This window comes from Homalodisca vitripennis, chromosome 4 (genome assembly GCF_021130785.1).
Source record: "Homalodisca vitripennis isolate AUS2020 chromosome 4, UT_GWSS_2.1, whole genome shotgun sequence".
NCBI lineage: Eukaryota > Metazoa > Arthropoda > Insecta > Hemiptera > Cicadellidae > Homalodisca > Homalodisca vitripennis.
The window spans coordinates 44,357,472-44,378,433 of record NC_060210.1 but is presented as its reverse complement, the minus strand read 5'-3'; the positions used below and the strand labels follow the sequence as shown (position 1 = coordinate 44,378,433).

Here is a 20,962-nt window from a genome sequence, read left to right as displayed (position 1 = left end):
ATAATGTTATAAAATACATGTGTGTAATAAAAGTGGCACTTTACTGAGTCACCAAAAATAAGAACACATTAATACAATTTTACTATTGCCTGTTAGTCAGTTCTTTGTGATTGTTGTGTAGTGCAGACCTATTGTGACTTGTATTCTTTGTCAGTTTTAATAATTAGTGTTTTGTATTAAGTGCATATTTTAGAGATAGTACACATGGAGTTGACACACAACATGGTTGTTATTATTCCTGACTTAAGCACGACACAACGGTCTGTTATGATTTGTTTATTTTAACCTAGATTCTAGTTATGTGTTAGCTTAGTTTTCCACCTGAGGAAGAGATTAGATTGCGGATTTCAAAACAGTGTTACTGATTTTTTGTATCACTAAATGATAGTAAATGCATAAAAAAACCTGTTGTAGATATTGTATAAGTAATTTTTTTACTAACCCTTTTACTGGAAACTTTTTTTTATTATGAGTTGAAAAATGTCAAAAATATTAAGCATTTGTGGCAATGACGTATGAAAACTGCTGTTCCTAATTTGATTAAAGTGTAGAGATTGTTGTATACAGTACATGTAAGTTGACATTATTTCCTTCAGATCTCAGTGGGAGGTGTGGCCCCTGTATTGAAGCTCAGTTCCACATCTGTGGCAGCCTGCCACTGGGCCAACGCTAACCAGTGTGGGACCTGTGTCACTGCCGGCCTTGACGGAAAAGTCGAGATATTTACACTGCTCACACCTTGACCTCGTACTCGCTCCGGTACTTGTATCACATAGACCCCCGAAATCCATATTATTTGTTGGTGAGATATTGTTATATGCAACTTGTGGCACGTGTGTTTTTGCACATTCACAGATTGGCTCAAATACAATGAATGTAATTTGATGTTAAGTGAAGACTTCTTATAAATCAATGGATTATATTCTTATACTCATACGTACATTCTGTTTTGCTGAGTTTCAGCAAAAATATGAACATTAATTTAATCTTAGGTAATATTTTGTTAGAACCAGCAAAATATCATTCCATTCTGACTCCATTTATTGTTTTCCTTTATGTATCACTCCCTTATATTGTAATCATTGTATATGTTTTGTAGTGAATATAAAATAAATAAAAACTGATATTGGATGAACTGAAAGAAAAATCTACAAGCAAAATTTTGATGTATTTATATGCATATAAAATTAATTATATAAACATATAAACTTAAAATACTTTTGTTCTCTGTTTCAAAATATTTTATGTAAAAATATCCCTATCTTAAGCCTTTATCCATTATTTGAAGGTAATGGACGTATACCTGGCAGCATTCTGGCTAAATGAGTGACGTACCATAATCAAACTTGAGCTTTACTATAATAAAATGTTGTTTTACCCAAATTTCAAGCCCATAGCTCAGTGATAAATTTGCTAACGTTGAGCCAAATCCCATGAAGGGATATTCATTATCATCTAACTTGATCTTACCTTTTTAGGAATGAAGTTTCACTCAAATTTGAATCCTACAGCACAATTTGATCATGAGACTCCCCCGAGTAATTAATAGCCTTTGCTAATGCTTAGCTAAACCGTATAGATGGATATGCACCATCATTGAATTCAATCTTGCCTATGTAGAAGTAAATGATCATACAAAATTTCGTCTGTAGCATCATCAAACTGATCTTGTCTATGTAGAAAAGGAGTTCCATGGAAAATTTTAAGTCTATAGCTCAATCCATTTTCAAATTTCTTGCAGATGGGAAATGGAGCTCAACATTCATAAATTTCCTGCAGACAGTTAGGCTTCGCTAAAGTTAGTCAATTTACACGGAAGGTATATGCAGCAGCATCAAACTCTATCTTGGCTATGAATACATGAAATTCTTTGCTAATTTAAATTGGTTCTGAAGAACTACTACTGAAAACCAATAGACAGACAGGCAAACAGAAAGATTTAGAATTTTGCAAACCCCTCCAATTGATAGGCTTTGCTAATGCTCAGCAAATATTAATTAATATAAGGTTATTTAAACGAACCATTCCACCTCCATTCTCACAAACTACCAAGTGTAAAATAACTTTGGTTCCATTGATTTATTAAAATCCTCTATCAGACTTATCATCTGCATCCATATTGCTAGTTTTTCATATAAAAAAATATACTCTATTTCAGTTTGCACCATAAGGTTTTGAGATACAATTTGCAATAACTTCCAAGTTCATAAAAATACTCCTATGGAGAACTAAAATTACAATCCATTTCTGAAAAACTAATTTATTACATGGGTCATTTTTAAAGTAAGAACCAATTGCGCATTGTTCTGTGCATCCTGTCACGTGACATCTGTTCAAGGTCAGCCACTCTTGGCCAATCACTCACTATGCCACCATTACATTTCATGTCTCTGCCGATGTTGGTTGTGTGTTTATACTTCTTTGTTTGTCGCCATGTCAATCACTAATCCCGCCGATTGTAAATGTGCTCAGTAATTCAGTTTTTAAATGAAAAAAATTCATCTTGCAGAGATTCATCAGTTGATGTTTATTATGAGGGTGTAATGAATGATGGAAATGTGCGAAAACGGTGTAGGTTTTTAGTGAAGGAAGGACAAATGTTTATGATGAAGAACGATTGGAAAGGCCTACTGTCATAAATAAAGACTACACAAAAAGCTGATGAGGAAATTCACCAAAATAGGTGCTTCACTAACTACGAACTTCATCAGTAGTTTCAAGGTTTGTAGTTTATAATATTATTACTGATAGAACTTTGTTACAAAAAAATTGTTCCGAAATGGGTGCCAAAAATGTTAACAGATGAACATAAAGCAAAGCATAAGGCACATTCTTTGTCCTTTTTGGAACTCTATCACAAGGTTAGTGATGAGAACTCACATTGTGACTGGTGATGAGAAGGCACATCGTGACGTGATGAGAAGGCACATCGTGACGTGATGAGACGTGGGTTATGTATACACTCCAGAGACTAAAAGTCAACCCAATGAGTGGCATCACCCAAACTCCCCACTGATGCCACGGAAATTCAAGCAATAACCTTCAACAAGGAAAATCATGGCCACAGTTTTTTGGAAAGACATACTTTTGATAGACTTTCTGCCACAAGAAATAATAATAAATGCAGGGAGATACTATGAAACATAATCAAAGCTTAGGCACGCTATTCAAAACCGCCAGTGAGGCCTGCAAGAACACAGACGCAGCTGGACAAGTTTCGTTGGTAATTACTGAATCATTCGCTATACAGTCCTGTCTTAGTTAGCATCACCAGACTTTCATCTTTTTCCAAAACTCAAGGAATTTCTTAGTGGGAAGCACTTGGGAAATGATGACTAACGGTTAGGTGGCAGAGTTTGTCGATGGTAGGATCCAAAAGCTGTTGCCATGACTTGATAAATGTTTAAATGTTCATGGTGACTTTGTAGAGAAGTGAATTAATGTTCGTAATTTAGTCTGTGATACAATTTAAGTTCATGGATTAAGTTTCCCTTGATCCAGTACAAAACGGTTCTTAATTTATAAATAACCTCTCGGAGAAATGATTATAATTTTCTACCTTTTGAAATCTCCTTTTGAATAGCGACTTAAATTGTAATATCTTGTAAATTGTTCATTCTATTCAATAGATTTTTTACTACAGTTTTCTAAATACTTAAGATTACAAATCATACATGCAATGGCCAAATTCTTACTTTGAATTTGTATGTCAAAATGTAATTCTATACATACATATATATGAATAGAATTAAGTGTGTAAATTGAACAGAGTATTAGAAATTTAATTGTACAGAACTATAAGTATTTTTAGCATGTAAGTGTTTGTTGTGTCAATTATAGATAGTGTTTGATTTATTTTTGGAAATGCTACAAATTGATAGTAAAATTAATTACAAAAACTGAGAATTCAAAAAACTTTAAAGAGTTTGAATACAGAACATGTTCTTACTAATAAATGCAATTCAAAGTTTTAAACTAAATTGATACAATTAGGGAACATTTCTGCCAATTTTCATAAGATAATTGCTCACTTTATCACTTGTTTTCCTGTCTTCATGATTGCAAAGTTTGTTACCTTCCGGCTGATAGATTATTTGTGTGTAGAAATACATTGGAGTCCCGCTAATCCGAACACGTTAAACCTAAACAGGTCCAGTAGGAAATTCTTATATTTATTTATAATGATAATGCACAGTTAAAGGAACTAATTACCTGAAAAATGAAAATAGGTGCATCATTTTGTAAAAAAACTTTAAAAAACATAAACTTTCAATAAATACGTGAAAATTGTTTTGTTAGGACGAATTGTGTATGGTACAGTACAGTACATAAATAATGAATTTTGAATACAGTACCAAATTGAAACTTATAGATTAAGTATGAGTTAAATTAAGAAGTGAAATCAATCAAAAACTGGATTTACAGTATTGATTTTATTGTTGAGTACAATATTAATTGTTAAAAGACATACATTCAGTAATTGTCTTCTGTCGCAGTGAAGAGAATCTATTGGATGACCTTTGCTTTTGTGTCATAAACATGATATCGGCATGTGTAGCAGGAGCCTGTTGCTCTAGATATCGTAGTGCAATGTCTGTATGTGGCATGTCTCCTTTATTACACAGGTTCTCTTCGTCACTTCCTTCCTCCTCACACTCCATAGATTCTTGAGTGACTGCTGCAACTATGTCGTGATCAGTTAGGAATTCGGAGCTCGCACCATCTGCTGCCATCTATTCATTGACGTCTGTTTCAACTGTTTTCTCGCAACCAGGAATTGCTTGACCTAGCTATAACAGATTGTCTCTGCCATTTTCTGCTCAAGCATTGGCATACTAGCTCAATGGTAGGTCATAGTTTTGTCCAAGACTTTCTCAAAATTTTGTCTGTAATGTTCATCCAAGAATCAGCAGCCCAATAAACAACATCCTTGGTGTTAATTTGTTTTATTTTTTGAACTAAAGAGACTGTGTCATCTTCAATCAGGTTTCACAAAAACTGCTTGAGGTATTTAAGTTTGATTGCAACAAATCTTGGTCAATTGACTGCAATAAGGCTTTAACGTTTAGAGGTAAAAATTATGCTTTCATTTCTCCGCTAAGAAGTTTTTCAGTATTTGAGTGCAAAGGTGTATTGTCAATCAATATAATCGCATGTGAATGTAAATCATTGTCATTACTGAATTTTTGGATACAAACTAGTCATGAAACCATTGTTTAAAGAACTGTCCGTCCATACATGATTTTTTGTGATTGCTGTAATAAACTGAATTCATATTGACATTTTTAAAATCTTTGCAGATTTGTCTATCAACATTAGTGCGAGCTTGTGTTATAACATGCCATTAAAGTTACTCGATCTTTGCTCTTTTTAAAGTTAGGAGCACAGATTTCTTATTAAGATGCCAAACTCTTTGTAGACAGTTATATAAAGTTCAGGCCGGATTCATCAGCATTATAAATTTGCTGTGGAGGATAATTTCCTTCCGATATCAAAGTTTCAAATTTACTCACGTATTCCTTTGTTGTATCATAGTCAGAAGAAAGTTGTTCTCCTGTAATTGTCAACTGTCATATTCTATGGCACTTCTGTCATCGATTTAACCACCCAATACTAGCATGAAAAGATTCACCACCATTCATTAATTCATACAATTGATCACCTTTTTTGGAAGAATAGGCCCACTAAAGGAGTTCCTCTCTTTCTTTCCTGGGAAAACCAAACAAAAAGCGCTTCATCCACTTTACCGTATTAAGATTGCTTTGCTGTTTGTCTAATTTCAAGAGCCTGGTCAGAAGAAGTAGCACAATATTGTTCAAGCTTCACAGTTTTTCCTCCAATCACAAATTGTAGCTTTGCCAACATTAAACTCCGTAGCCAATTTAGTCATACTGTAATCTTTATTTAAATGCTTTAATGCATCTAGCTTGTTTTTAAGAGTAACAGTGATATGCTTTCGCTTGGCACTCTCCATAAAATTAGCTCTCACACTTTATTACGCAAATAATCACAAAAATAGAATCAATGTTTGCCCTGAGGCAGTAGACGACACACTGCAGACTACAGCGCAATGTGCAGCTGTTCTATGAGTCAGTGTGTGTATTTTTGGTACACTGAGACGGTCTGTACAGTCTGGTCCATAGCAAGTGGACATGTGCAATGTGAGTATTGCAGAATAATAGAACTCTCACACTACAAAAGTAAACTACGGTATACTGTAACTTACTAACTGTACTTAGTACTCACACTACAAAAGTAAACTACGGTATACTGTAACTTACTAACTGTACTTAGTACTCACACTACAAAAGTAAACTACGGTATACTGTAACTTACTAACTGTACTTAGTACTCACACTACAACACATTTGTCGCATGAAATATAGTACAACAGTCAGAAATGTGTTTTAATAAACAATAAAACAATGTTGATCATTTTACAACAAAATAGACCCATTTTCATGCTTAAAACCATGTTTTGCTGTCACTCCAGCTAATCCAAACAATTGCGTAATCCGAACTGGGTTCGGTCCCAATTAGTTCGGATTAACGGAACTCCACTGTACCATAAATATCCATGCAATGAGACAAGTTATGAGGTATTAATTTAATGATTTATTATTAGGTATCAAGTGATTTGACCACAAGAATCAAAAGTTGCTTGTTTATTTTAGTAAATGTATAAAAAAAACTTAATAAAAATACAATTCCAGAATTAAACAACAACAAAATTGTGATGAAATGATTCTAGATATGTTGAGGTTCTCGAAACACAACACTAGGGAGTCATGCTAATTTTGTAATGATTAACTACCTCAAATTCAGTTCCATAGATTAAACTTTTAATTATACATATTTAAAGTTTGTCCTTTTAATATACATTATAGAAAAATAGTTTATAATAGCTTACATAGTACAATCTAGATTTATAATATTATAAAATTGAAAACAATGTACGCCTAGATATTTTGTTGAGGTTAATGATATTTTATCAACTATCTATAAACTATTCAGTTAACAAACCCTTCAATTAAATGCTCATTAAATTAGAAGTTTATTCTGTTTCGTTATCTTAAATAACATTATCCTAAAGAAAATTAGATAACAATATCCTTCTTTGATGGTGTTTTTTTTATTTCCATGCTTGATTGGGTTTTGTCAGATAATTATATCTGAAGCTTCAAGTTATATATACTGTTCTAATTATTGGAATCAACAGTGGTTAGAACATCAAGATAAACTCTGTTCAGAAGTATTGGGAATACGTCCTGTATATTTAAGCTGAACATGATTTTTTAAAATAATTTTCTTTATTACTTCCAGCAGAACTCTTATAGGACTGTTGGCATTGTTGGTGGTAAAGTGTCACATTCCGCTACACAGCATCGTTTACATTCCCCTCTGGTTAAATGACAATACATATATGTATAATGCACTCACAGGACCATTGATGATGTTCCATTTTCGTACAATGATATACAATAATTACTTAGCATCGTCCATGGTTCCTAAAAAATTAAACATATTTTTTTAAGACACTTCTATGATGGAAAATAATAGATATTTGATAATGTAATACTTCTTTTCATGACTATTTCTTATGATATAAACCTTGAAAGACCTAAATTAAAGATTGAAGACAAATAATGAGACAGTCTTCTTGCCATAATATGACAACTTCCCCCACTCACCCTAACCAAACTGCGTAATCTGTTTGGCTACTAGATACAGTAAAACTACAGCAGAAGGAAGACAAGTTTAAACTGACTGACTATGGAAATAGAAATGTTTATGATTTAGCATGTTTGAACCTGACTTAGTGGATTCTATTATTGTATTCTAAGATTAGGAGGTAAGTGTCCGAAGAGTGACATGTGTTCAACCAGCTAATGATGTACTGGATTTGCTTGAATCACCATAATCATATATTTGTATAATGTTTAAAATAATCCGCACTACTCTTTGCCTTAAACAGTGAAGTATTTCATTATACATTCTTAGACTTACAAAAGCAGTGCTTGTAGTTGACAATTATAGTATTAAGTTTTTGATGCTTTAATGGGAAGCAATTAAAATATTATCGTATATTTCAACTATTTATAGAGTCCTTTAAAATTTTGACCTGGAGTGCCAGTGATATCTGTAGTGTGGCATATAATGTACACTTTGCCTGTATTGTCTAAAACACTAAGAGAGTTTAACAGGAATAAAATTAAAGTTTTTAAATTTATCAAATTAAAAGAATGAACTGCTGTTACAAATTCAGACGATTACAAAATTATATTCTAAAAACTTATCATGTTACATTTTTCTAACATTTACACTAGTGGAAAACACCCACACTGTACACCCTCTCTAACTTTGTACTATTTTTAATAAATAAATATACTCTAATAGTAGTACCATCATAAAGGCAGTTATTAGTGTTTTGGAAATCATGCGTTTCCTCCAAAAATGGAAAATTTTGTAGGTAACTCTTAAATTTTCAGATTTAAACCTCTTTCATGTGTCTTTGTACTTTAAAGAGCTTTAGTTAAATAGACAAGTAGTGAAATATAGGGATTTCAATACATTTCCCAATCAAAATAGCAGCAATTTGGATTTGAAAATGAATCCTTTACACACTTACCTTTCCTTAGTCCTCATGCTCCTTTTCTGGGGGCAAACCAGGTTATTTACAGTAAAGCATCAATAAATGGGTTAAATTATTGATATCTCTTACCTAGGGCACTGATAAGAAGTTCATTTGAATTAAGCAACCTTAATACGGCGGTATTTTTCTATTTCACATTTAAGAAATCTTGCCCATGTCTTTTTTATGCATTGCTCTCAGAATAGATTACAATTTTAAATGAAATACAACAAAAACACATTTCAATAAAAGAATAACAAAATTTGTGACATTAGCAATCATTATAATTATGGTACAACAATACAGCACACATTGTAACTTCCATTTCCCAACTAAACATATAAAATGATGTTTCATCAAGAAATCATTTTACTTTATTCATTTTAAGTACTGTTTACAGTAAAACATTTAAATTGATAATATTTCTAAAAATGAACTAAATAAAGAAAGAAAAAGTGCCCATAAAATGTTAGATAATGTATCAGATTACAAGGTTTATCTGAAAAGAATGTGACCTCCCTTTGCTGGCTGATTATTACGGAACCAACCATCTGCTGTGGGGATGAAGAGGAACCCTTCCGAGATTACTGACAGGACAGCAGCCTGTGAGTCACAATGCTCTGTGTTGTATGTTACGTGTGCTTGTATCGCATGTCACGATGACCGAACATCTTGAGCAAAGAGTTAACATGAATTTCTGCCAGGAACTTGGTTATTCTACTTCAGAAATTCTGTAATCTCTATGATACACACAAAGCTTTTGGTGACGACTTTATGGGTAATACTTAGATAAAACAGTGTTATTGGACATTCAAAGATGACTGCATTTGAATTGGGAATGATCAGTGATTTGGCAGGCCTGAAACGGCTAGAAATTTGCTAATATTGATTGTTTTTGCATGACAACCAATGATTAACTGTATGAGAGTTAAGAGATCACACTGTGATTAAAATGTGCAGTATGTGAAAATTTTGGAAATGAAATGTGTTTATGGATATCTGGCCATGGCAGGTCACTCTCTTCACTAAAATGTAGCCATCCGGATTGTCAAAACCACTATTTTATCTGAGTATCACTCATAGACTTCTAAAGCTTTCTCTAAAGATCTCTGAAGCAGAATGGAAGTTTCTGTAACCCTTTGATCAAGATTTCAGTTATAATAAAATACAACACAAGCACATGCAAAACACACAGAAATCAGTGTACAAAACAGAGCACTGTCTTTCTGGCTAGGCTGAGAACAGAGAATGCTGGTACTCTCGGAAGAGTTTCCTCCCCTTAACCATCGGAGGTGAAAAGCACAGTGTGTGTGTGTGTACCACCACTCAGTCCACTGCAGGATCAAAGGCACATGGCTCTGTATTCTGTTCTGCATTTAGAAATAACCAATGTCTTTCTTGACATTTTCGCTAGACTGAGTTTGAATGCTTTCAGTTAGCTTTGGTATTTTGTGGTTTTCACAGTAATACAATAAACATTTGGTAAAATAAGCTCATATAATCTACTTCAGTATGTTTTTTTATAAATTCATGTTTTTTCACTTTATAGTTCGGAATAAATGTGAATAATATATTTTTGTTTCCTATTTATTAGTTCAGATTTATTTATTTAAGAAATGTATAAAAATATGTTTTAGAATAGCAATTGGCGCAATTAACAACTGCCACAATTAAATTGTGCACATGTCATGTGGACTGTGGGCTATAGCCACACCATCTATCACTGCATATAGGTCCGCGTTAAGTGCTGAGTTTTTTCCCGTTTGCAATGGGTTAACCGATCTAAGGCTGCCTTAACATTTGGCAAGTAAAGGGAGGTTGGATACTTTTCAGACAAATGTCATTTGCAACTTACATAGTCTCTACAAAATTAAAAGAATTAAAACTGTATTTTTATAAACTACTTTCAAGTTTCTTCTAAAAATAGACATTCTGCTTTCTTAACTCCGGTTTTGGGAAACCTATTGTGAGATATAGAAATCCTCCTCTCTGAAGCACTTGTATCGTGACCAATGAAAGGTTATTCCTCTCTCTTGTGCCATAGTGATGGTATCTAATCAGTTCTTTATATCTTGAAATAATAAATATACTACCATCAATAATAAGACACTAGTAAACAATACGAAACATCATAGCACTGAGTGACTTAATACAAGTAATAATATTTGATTTGTCTCAAATTTTATCAGGGCTGACTCTCTATTTTTCACCATTTGTCTACTTTTTGAAGCTCTTTAAAAGAAAGGCATTGTATCTATGATTTTTGCAGTATGTCTCCCTCATTTTAACTTATATATTTTTTAGTATTTTCTTTGTCATATTATATACAATGTTTTTAACACATGATACCTTAATATTTCTGCACTTGACTTTCCTGGATGAATTCAATCAGAAATACCAAAAATGCATGGGCTTTCTAAAACAATTGCTAAAGATTTATTTAGTGCATTTCTTATAACATATTAAGAGTTTTGTTTTACTTTTTCTATCCAGCAGAATATGATCTCATTTATAATATTTGAGTTCTTTTTTAATCATATTAACTTGTATTTTTGTGTGGATTTTGTTTACTTTACTTGAGGGAGATAAATGTGTACAATATCTCCCACAATATACTTATAATATAAGCCTATATATATGCCTAATTTTAAACAGTTTACCTAGTTTACCAGTAACTGTTTACAATATTCATAAAACAACAAAGAGGCAAACTTAGAGGGCTTTGTAATACAATACTCAGTATTTTTTACCTTAAATTAGTTAGACTTTATTATATTAATATTCTTTTGTATATTATTTGTGATATTAAATAAGTGTATCTTGCTATTATCAATTTAAAATTAAAATAAATTTGTTTGTATGCGGTTGTTGAATAAATTAGAATGAATGCTTATTGCATTTTGTTTTATTTATGCATCCCAATAAGCAAGTACTTCAGACATGTTGTATTTCAACAATTAGTTTATGATGCAATAGTATTGATGTAAGAAAGTGTTTTGTGGTGGTGTATGAGGACAAGTATTGTCAGACAAGTCACCCAAGAAACATGTCACTTATACATATTTAACTAGAAGACAAATCCAATTTACATGAGATTAAGGTTATAAAATCTAGAGGTGGCATTGATATCAAATGAATTTCCAATCTTCTGAAACAAGTAAATAGTATTTAATTATACTATTACAAGTTATAGGAAATTTGGTATAGTTATGTGGCTAAACAGTTATTTAAACAATAATTATGTTATGCTCTGCAAGACTTTAACATACTTAAGTCATATTGAATGTACTGTTGACTTTTAAACTCAGTGAAACTCCATTAAAACATCTCCCTCTTAACACTTTCCCGCTTATTACATAATTTTAATATTTCAAAGCCCGTTTTGTGCAAAAATATTCTGCAATTAAGGTTTTCTGCTTTTAAAATTTGTCCCCTTACACATTCCAATTTTCAATACATTTTGATTGCTTATAACATTTTTCTCCCCACAAATCAGTTTTCAGCTATTTTTATTGGCCACACTGCACATGAAAGTTGTGGTGGTGGCAGTAGTTCAAAACTAGGAAAAAGTGGCCAAAATACAATTTTTCATAACTATTTACAGCATCAAATTGAGTGCTGTTTTACAAAGTAGGATATCTAATGAATATAAATTTAATGTTTGAGTCAAAACAATTATTTTATATGAGCAATACTTTAGAAAATCTGGAAATGTTCAAACAATATGTCAGAAAAGCTCTATTCACTGTCAACATTTATATGTACTGAAATGGTTCAACATTTTTTGAAGAGAAAAAGTTTCCGGAATATGGGCAGAGCTTGTGCAGCACACACTTTTGCCGCTAGGTGTCGGTAGCGCAACTCATTGCCATTTCAGTGCTGCCTGGGTCATTGACCTGGCTTGTTCCGTTCTTTACTGACAGTTTTTTTTTATTTTATTGTTTTTTGCTATTTTTCTTTTTTATGAAGACAAGTTTGAGTGAACAGTATGCACATGTGAAAATTGTTTTTCCTGCTCAGTAAAAATGCCATTGAAATTGTTAAAATTTTGAACACAGCATGCAAAGATGCAACCATGGGAGAGACTGAAGTGTACAAGTGGTTTACTGTTTAAAAATGGATTCATGTCTATTGATGACAAACCTCATTCTGGACGTCTACCAACTAGCCAAACAGATGAAAATGTTCAGGAAATTGAAGAAATTGTGCTTTTAGACTGTAAACATACCATTAATCAAATATCAGAGATTAATAGGTTATCTTGTAGCTCGGTTCAGCGAATTTATCTGAAGATTTAGAAATGAGAAGGGTCTCTGCCAAGTTTGTGCCTCGCTTTCTGACTGGCAATAAAAAAGAACATCAAGTTGAAACATGTTGTTATTTAAAGAAACAATTTGAACCGATACTGATTTCCTATCAAAGGTCATTCATTACTGGTGATGAGTCATGGTGCTACAGTTATGACCCAGAAACAAAGCAACAATCAAGCCAATGGGAGACAGCATTGTTACCCAGTCCAAAAGAATCATCAAATCACACATCAAGACAATGCTCATTAGCTTTCTTGATGTGAGAGGGATAGTTCATTCAGACTTTGTTCCTCCATTAGTCAAGCATTTTATTTGGAAGTTTTAAGAAGATTGTGCTGCAGTGTGTGTCAAAAAAGACCTGATCTGTGGCAGACTGGAGACAGGTTTTTCCATCATGACAACGCATCTGCACACACAGCTATCTGCTAACCATTTTTTGACAAAAATGGTGTGGTTCCGCTGCCTTACATACCTTACTCTATCTCCATGTGAGTTTTTCTTATTTCAACACATGAAAAGTAACAAGAAAGGAATCAGATTTGATAACATAGATGACTTCAAGAAAAAAGTGAAGGAGCTGTCAACCAATACTAAAAATGAGTACAAAAAATGTTTCAAACAGGGTGATGACACATTTCTAGGTGACAAATTATGTACCTAGGTGACACATTCCTTCCAGGATGTATTGTGTTGAATGCTTTAGGAGTGCTATTCACACACCTATTCTCAGATCCAAAGATAAAAATAATCTCCACTTTTTCTTGAAGGCTGTAAAACATTTTCCTTGTGAAGCAAGACGTACAACACACACCACTGTCATTAAACAAATGAAACTGCATTCCCAAATGTTTGGTGTGTTGAAACGTGACCAGAGATAGCCGCTTACTGAACCAGTCTGCAACAATATTGTAGATAATAAAGATAAAAGAATGATAAGGCACTTACTTGTGCTGTTTACTTAGAAATTAGTAATTATGTTAATGTTACACAAAACATTTTGCTTTTTGGTAATATCATTGCATTCAGTAAGTAATGGTGTTGTGTTATTAACAGTATTACAGTTGTTTATAGACTAATAATTGTTGTGTACGAAATCACATTATTGGCTGCTGATACCAAACGGTTTGGCCGATTTCAATTTTTTTTTTACCAAAATATAGCATTTTTATGAACTTCAATTTGAGGTGTGTCACAAGGTATTAGTTGCCATTAAAAATGTTTGGCTTTGGGGCATGGGGGTGAGCACCCCGTTTTGAAAATAATATTTTGTTGTTCCCCCAATTAGTACTATACACTCCCGTTTACAGAATTTTGATACTTGGGCTATGTCTTTTAATACGAGTTTTAAGTTTTCAAATGAACACCCTGTATACAAAAATGAAATATATAGTAAAAAAAATAATTCTAGGTTTTTTTGCATACGCCCTCATACACATGTTGAGAAGATAAAATGGATCAGCAATCTAGATACTGCCAAGATTGCTTCCTACTCTAGTTGACTCCTACATAAGATATGGAGTTGCATCATGGGGTGGATCATCAGCCGGTCAACAGAGTCCTCACCAATCAAAAAAACCTAGCTAACCTTCATCAAGGAGAAAGCTGTAGACAGGCACTAAAACACAGCATTCTGATAGTTAGTAGCCTCTAAAACCTTCAGGTAGTTTCTTCATGTTTACAACCTCAAGCTTGAAACAAACCAGTATTTTCACACTTAAAATACAAGGCATACAGCAAGATACATCCTCCTCCGACACTGGACAACTTTTCAAGAAAACTTACCCGTATATTGGGTGTAAACTGAACAACCTCCTACTCAATAATCTCCAAGGTGTGACAGGAAAATTCTCAAGAAAACTACAAAAATACCTTTTGCACAATTCGCTGTATACGAGGGCCATCCAGAAAATGGTATTTGTTTGTGCATTAAAGACACAAGAGTAAATATAAATATATATATAATATCCCGTTGTCTAGTGATTGCAAATGTGGGTAATTTTCCTACATTTCGCACACGGACACATAGGAGGTGATGATGTGATCATAATGATGGAGGGTATGGTTAATCGGATACATGGCTGGTTCGTGTCTGACGAGCCCTCCCTCTTTGATCATGCTCACATCTGCTTTAAAATCAGAGAACTGGTACTTGAAAAAGTTCATTATAGGAATCCGAGAAACAGGCTGGGTATCATATAAGGAAAAACTCAGAGCACAACTAGAATCTGACGGTAGTAATCGGAAATGAATTCACAACACAGAGCAGCTGGACGAATCTGCCAACAGTTTGACTTCTGCAACAGTTTTGATCTCAGCTGTCCTGTTATCAATAGGAGATCCAAAGTAGCCTGGTAGAGCTCTGAACTGGCCTCTCTTTAAGGAAGAGAGTCAGGGCTTTATTTAGGAGAGCTAAAGTTTGGGAGACCTACCACGAGGCTCTTGCACTATACAACTGCAAATTCCATACAGCTAAGAGATTATCCTGGAAGAAACTCTGCACTGACATGACAGTGTGCAAGGTCTGTGCAAGCTCCAGAAGCTAAAAGCAAAAAATCCCATCTTGTCGCTTGGTGGTCTTAGGGACGATCAAGATATATACATATATATATATATATATATAGTCCTATATAATTTCAATAAACATTGAATCACAAAAAGTACTTGCTCCGCCGGGAGTCGAACCCGGATCTCTCACTTGCCGGGTGAATGTGATACCATTACACCACTGAGCGCTTACTTTTTCCGATTCAATTATTTTGTATTTGGCCGTATCTGTCACATATGTGTTTAAATAAGCAAACTAACATTTGATCGGAAGACCAAATACATGTCAGATATGGCCAAATATAAAATAATTGAATCGGAAAAAGTAAGCGCTCAGTGGTGTAATGGTAGCACATTCACCCGGCAAGTGAGAGATCCGGGTTCAACTCCCGGCGGAGCAAGTACTTTTTGTTATTCAATGTTTAATGAAATTAAATAAGGCTTATTGCCATTTATACAATTTAATGTAAATAAAAGTCGTTTGACAGGTATTTGGTCTTCCGATCATATGTTAGTTTACTTATTTAAAGACATGTGACAGATACGGCCAAGTACAAAAAATTGAATCGGAAAAAGTAAGCGCTCAGTGGTGTAATTGTAGCACATTCACCCGGCAAGTGAGAGATCCGGGTTCGACTCCCGGCGGAGCAAGTACTTTTTGTAATTCAATGTTTATTGAAATTAAATAAGGCTATTGCCATTTATACAATTTAATGTAAATAAAAATCGTTTGACAGGTATTTGGTCTTCTGATCATATGTTAGTTTGCTTATTTAAACGCATATGTGACAGATACGGCCAATTACAAAATAATTGAATCGGAAAAAGTAAGCGCTCAGTGGTGTAATGGTAGCACATTCACCCAGCAAGTGAGAGTTCCGGGTTCGACTCCCGGCGGAGCAAGTACTTTTTGTGATTTAATGTTTATTGAAGTTAAATAAGGCTATTGCCATTTATACAATTTAATGTAAATATAGTCCTATATATATATATATATATATATATATATATATATATATATATATATATATATAGACAGTAAATGCACTGAGGCTTCTTTAAACAATAAAAGAAAAAGACTTATGTGAATCCTTTAATATTTCGACTAATATTGTCGTTTTCAAAAAGGATACAAAAAGTGTATATAAGCTAAGAATTAAAAGTAAACATATAAATTTTTAGAATCCTAAAATGATTCTCAGGTTAAGTACCTGGGTGTGATTTTTTATAGGGTCCTAAACTGGGGACCTCATATAGAAAGGGTTATCGCCAAAGAGAAATGGTCTTTAATGCAATGCAGATGCATTATACGTGGGTCTTGGGAACTTAAACTGAGGCTTTTTTATGTCTCCATGGTCAGATCTGCACTAATGTTTGGAGCTGTTGTCTGGTGGCCAAAAACGGAGAACAAGATGGCGGTATTTGGTTTGGCTGGGAACCAAAGGATGACTTGCCTTGCTATCCTAGAGTGACAGGTGCAGCTCTAGACTGTTGCCTTAATCTCGCCCCCCTGGATATTGTCATTCGAGCTATGACCAGGAGGAACGTGTCGTCAGCGCTTCATGCGGGTCTAACAGGTACTATTTTCCGGATGACCCTCGTAGTACCTTGTATGAGTTTCTGAAACTTCTACAATGAAAAAATAACTTAAGCATTGACATGTTCTTGATTGTAGATGTATTACTCACATAACGAGAAAGCAAAGTTGGTGTTTGGATCAAATATTTACTGACAAAATTCAACATTCCAGATATTTTTGAGTATCATTAGGTGAAAATGTAAGTAAAACTATACTGTCTAAATTTAAACAAAAGAGGACTGAATGTCTTCCTACTTAATCATTGTTTCTTAAACCTCAAACTGGCAGTGTCTTTTTCAGCCGTTTGTAAGCTTTTGATTATACCATTATATACCTTTCAAAATTCAACAAATATACAACTTTTATACATACAAATATTTTATATTGTTTACAAAATATTTAAAAGAATAAAAAAAAATTAGTTTTAATATTATTTTCTTAATTTAAAACATTTTCTGTTTGATAAAATCTTTGTTTTTAAATTTTGCACTATTTTATCATATATGTTTGTAGATTTTAAAATACACAAAAAAGTATAATTTTATAATTTATTAAGTATAGATACTTTTAATTATATTATTTAGAACATTTTTACTTATTTAGCAATTTTTGAACTTTGGCTCAAAATCATACAGCCTTTTTGTAAAATTGCTTAACAACACTGGAAATTTAAAGCATATATGACTTATTATATATCATTATTTCCAGAAGATTTCTAGGAATAATAATAAATTATATGTGCTATTTTTATCTTTCAAAAAGATTTTAGTATTTGAAAGTGGTTGATAAGAATTTGTTATAAATTTTTTTTATATATAGTGCAAAACTATTTCATCATCTATGTGTACAAATGTTATATAAATTCTAAAACATTCAAAAGAAGCAAAATTTTATAGTAAACATAAATATACATTGTTTTAGTGCGTTTATTTTTGTAAGTTTGAAATCCGCTAAAATTATATTTTCAGCCTATTTGTACAGTAAGAAATCCAACCTACATACATATACAACTTACTATATATTATTGTTTTCAGGAAAACAGAAAGAATAATAATACCAATTTATTATTGTTACAATAGTTTTGTTATTCACAAAAAAATTTAACCTTGAATAAGCCTGATAAGGGATATAATTAATATAAAATCAATTTATGCAGACATCTAAACACAACAGAATATGTGACTAATATGACAGTCTGCTGGTCTCAAGTCAAAACAGTTGTTCACACAAAACATTCTTTATAACTGTAGAAAGAGGAATAGATTAGGCTGAGTCTTCACTGTCAATTTATTCTCGGTTTTGAACCGATACATTGAAAATTTACATAGCAAAAATTTACCAATTTCCAAAATGTGTGCTCACTACAGTATATACAACAGTGCCAGTACGGGAGCGAAGAAACTGCCAAATATACAACAGTTGCCAGTTAGAGGGTTCAGAGAAATGGAAGTTGGCTTAATGACTACAATTTACAATGGTTGCCTCCTGAACCAGTGCCCATCTTTCGAGAATTGTCTACCGGGCAATGATTTTGAGTTCCTCTGTGAACATTTGAAAGACACAGAGCTCATTTGATTAATGAAAAATATTATACTTTAGATAAATAATAATCCACTAGATTATTAATTATCAATAGCAAACTATTAGTTGTATAGGTTGAAACTTACAGTTATTGCTTATGTGCGTTAGATGAATACAAATCAGAACTAAACATGTTTCTAATCCAATATTACTTCTGATTTAAATTAAGTTCATATAATTGGTACAAGTAATATTAAAATAAAATGATAAATCAGAGAAAATTGAGTATTTATTTTAATTACAATATTTAATTTGACTCATACAACAGATTTACAATATATAAAATAAAATTAATATCACAGGGTACATACGAATTAACAACTGTTATCATTACATCTGATCTAATATATCAAGTATGTAATAAACAATAGTAATATAAATAATTAGATATACAGGGTGATTCATGAAGTTCTCCCCCCACTTCTACAGCACATTGTACTAGTAAAAATAATGAAAAAACGTTTATAAACATAGGTCCGAAAATGCTTCGTTAGCGAGTTACAGCTAGCAAAAGATTTCGCCTGAAATTCCTGGGTAAAGAGTAAAATAAAGCCATACTGAACTTTTGGAAAGGTTAATTAAGTAAGAAATATCATGGATTCTTATGTATTTTTACCTGATAAAGCTAATAAAATAGGTTTCAGAACTGTACCTGTAGTAGTTTTTGAGGGATTCAGGGTTAAATGCAAAAAATTGGGGCACGAAAACAATGTTTTTTTTTAAGTTTGATGTACAATAACTTTGTTAAATTGGTAATAAATACATAAAATCAACAAACATTAATTGTAGAGAAATTTAATTCTGAGAAAATTGATATAATCAAAGTCTAAAATAAAACAGAAATAAGTACCAAAAATCGATTTTATTCAGTATAATACATTACTAGTTTTAAGCAAAATTAATCAGGTTGGGCCAACCGTACGCACCTTTTATAATAGATGTTCGAAAATGAGGCCATCATTATCAATACATTTTGCAGCACGTTTGTGTATTGCTTTTGTTGCGTTTCTTAATTTTTCAGGACTTCCCTGTATCTGCACAGCCGAATCCATAATACGGGCAATTAATTCATCACGAGAATTCACTTTTGTCTTGTATACAATGTCTTTCATCCATCCCCAGATCCAATAATCCAATGGAGATAGATCTGGTGATCTTGGTGGCCAAGGGTGAGGCCCTCCACGACCAATCCAGTGTCCAGGAAATTGATGATTTAAGTAAGCAGAAACGGCAACGTGAAAAGTGGGGAGGTGCTCCGTCATGCTAGAAGTACAAATTTTATCTGAGATGTAAAGGAACATTCTCTAACAGCTGCGGCAACTCTTCTTGAAGGAAATGCAAATAGAACTCAGCATTTAGGCGTCCAGGTAATATGAAAGGTCCAATCAGCCGATTGTGCAAAAGGCCACACCAGACATTGACGCTAAATCGGTGTTGAAAGTTCTGTTCCACTACCTCATGTGGATTTTCTTCTGCCCATGAGTGTTCATTGTGCAAGTTATTGACACCATCCGAGTGAAATTGTGCCTCATCCGTAAACAAAATACGCTTTGTAGAGTTGATTATTAATATTCAAAAAGTTGCAAAACTCCAAGCGAAGCGGACCATCCCCTAGCTGTAGATGTTGAACCTTTTGTTTATGAAACGGATAAAATTTGTTTCGATTTAAGTGACCTCCACACCGTTGACTGCAAAACTCCTATCCGCCTACAAATACGTCGTGTACTTACACCTGGACTGCGATGAACAGCATTAATAACAATATAATCATCAAGTTGGACAGCTCGTTCATAATTGGTTCTAGTACTTGGTAGTGATCCTGTTTCCCGAAGAGTACGAAAAGTTCCTGAAATTGTTTTGGTATCTGGAATCCTCCTATTAGGGTAACTTAGTTCATATTCTTCTACAGCAGCTCTAGCATTACCATTACAGTAACCCAAAATAAAAACCATATCAGCGTATTCCTCTGATGTAAATAAGTAAGGCATTTTTTCGCTGAATAAACAATTGAATTATAACTCACAGAAAAATTGCATTTAATAACACGATTCACAGAACCCGATCTCCTGCTGTAGCTTGCAAAACACCACCACTAATACACAGTTCTAACGTAACAGTACAGAATACCATTGTTGATCAGCTGTTATTCGTGCGTTACCAACTTAGAAATTAATAAAACAAAAAACTGCATTTCGATGATTAGCACATTCGAGTCTACGCTCGAGCCAGGACTCGAGCGCCATTGTTTAAACCCCCGGCCGGCGCTCGAAGCGTGACTCGAGCACAGCTTTTGCCGATTGATATACGGAGTTTGCT

The 20,962-nt window shown here is 33.3% G+C and overlaps 1 protein-coding gene across 1 annotated transcript in view; it reads left to right on the top strand.

Annotated features, from left to right (window-relative positions):
* Positions 1-11,525, top strand: part of LOC124359242 (WD repeat-containing protein 91) — a 48,074-nt gene extending 36,549 nt beyond the window's left edge. The window contains exon 14 of the mRNA XM_046811828.1: positions 597-11,525. Within this exon, the coding sequence (XP_046667784.1) occupies positions 597-743 (147 nt within the window). The 3' untranslated portion in view covers positions 744-11,525. The remainder of the gene's footprint in view (positions 1-596) is intronic.
* Positions 11,526-20,962: the final 9,437 nt, after the last annotated feature.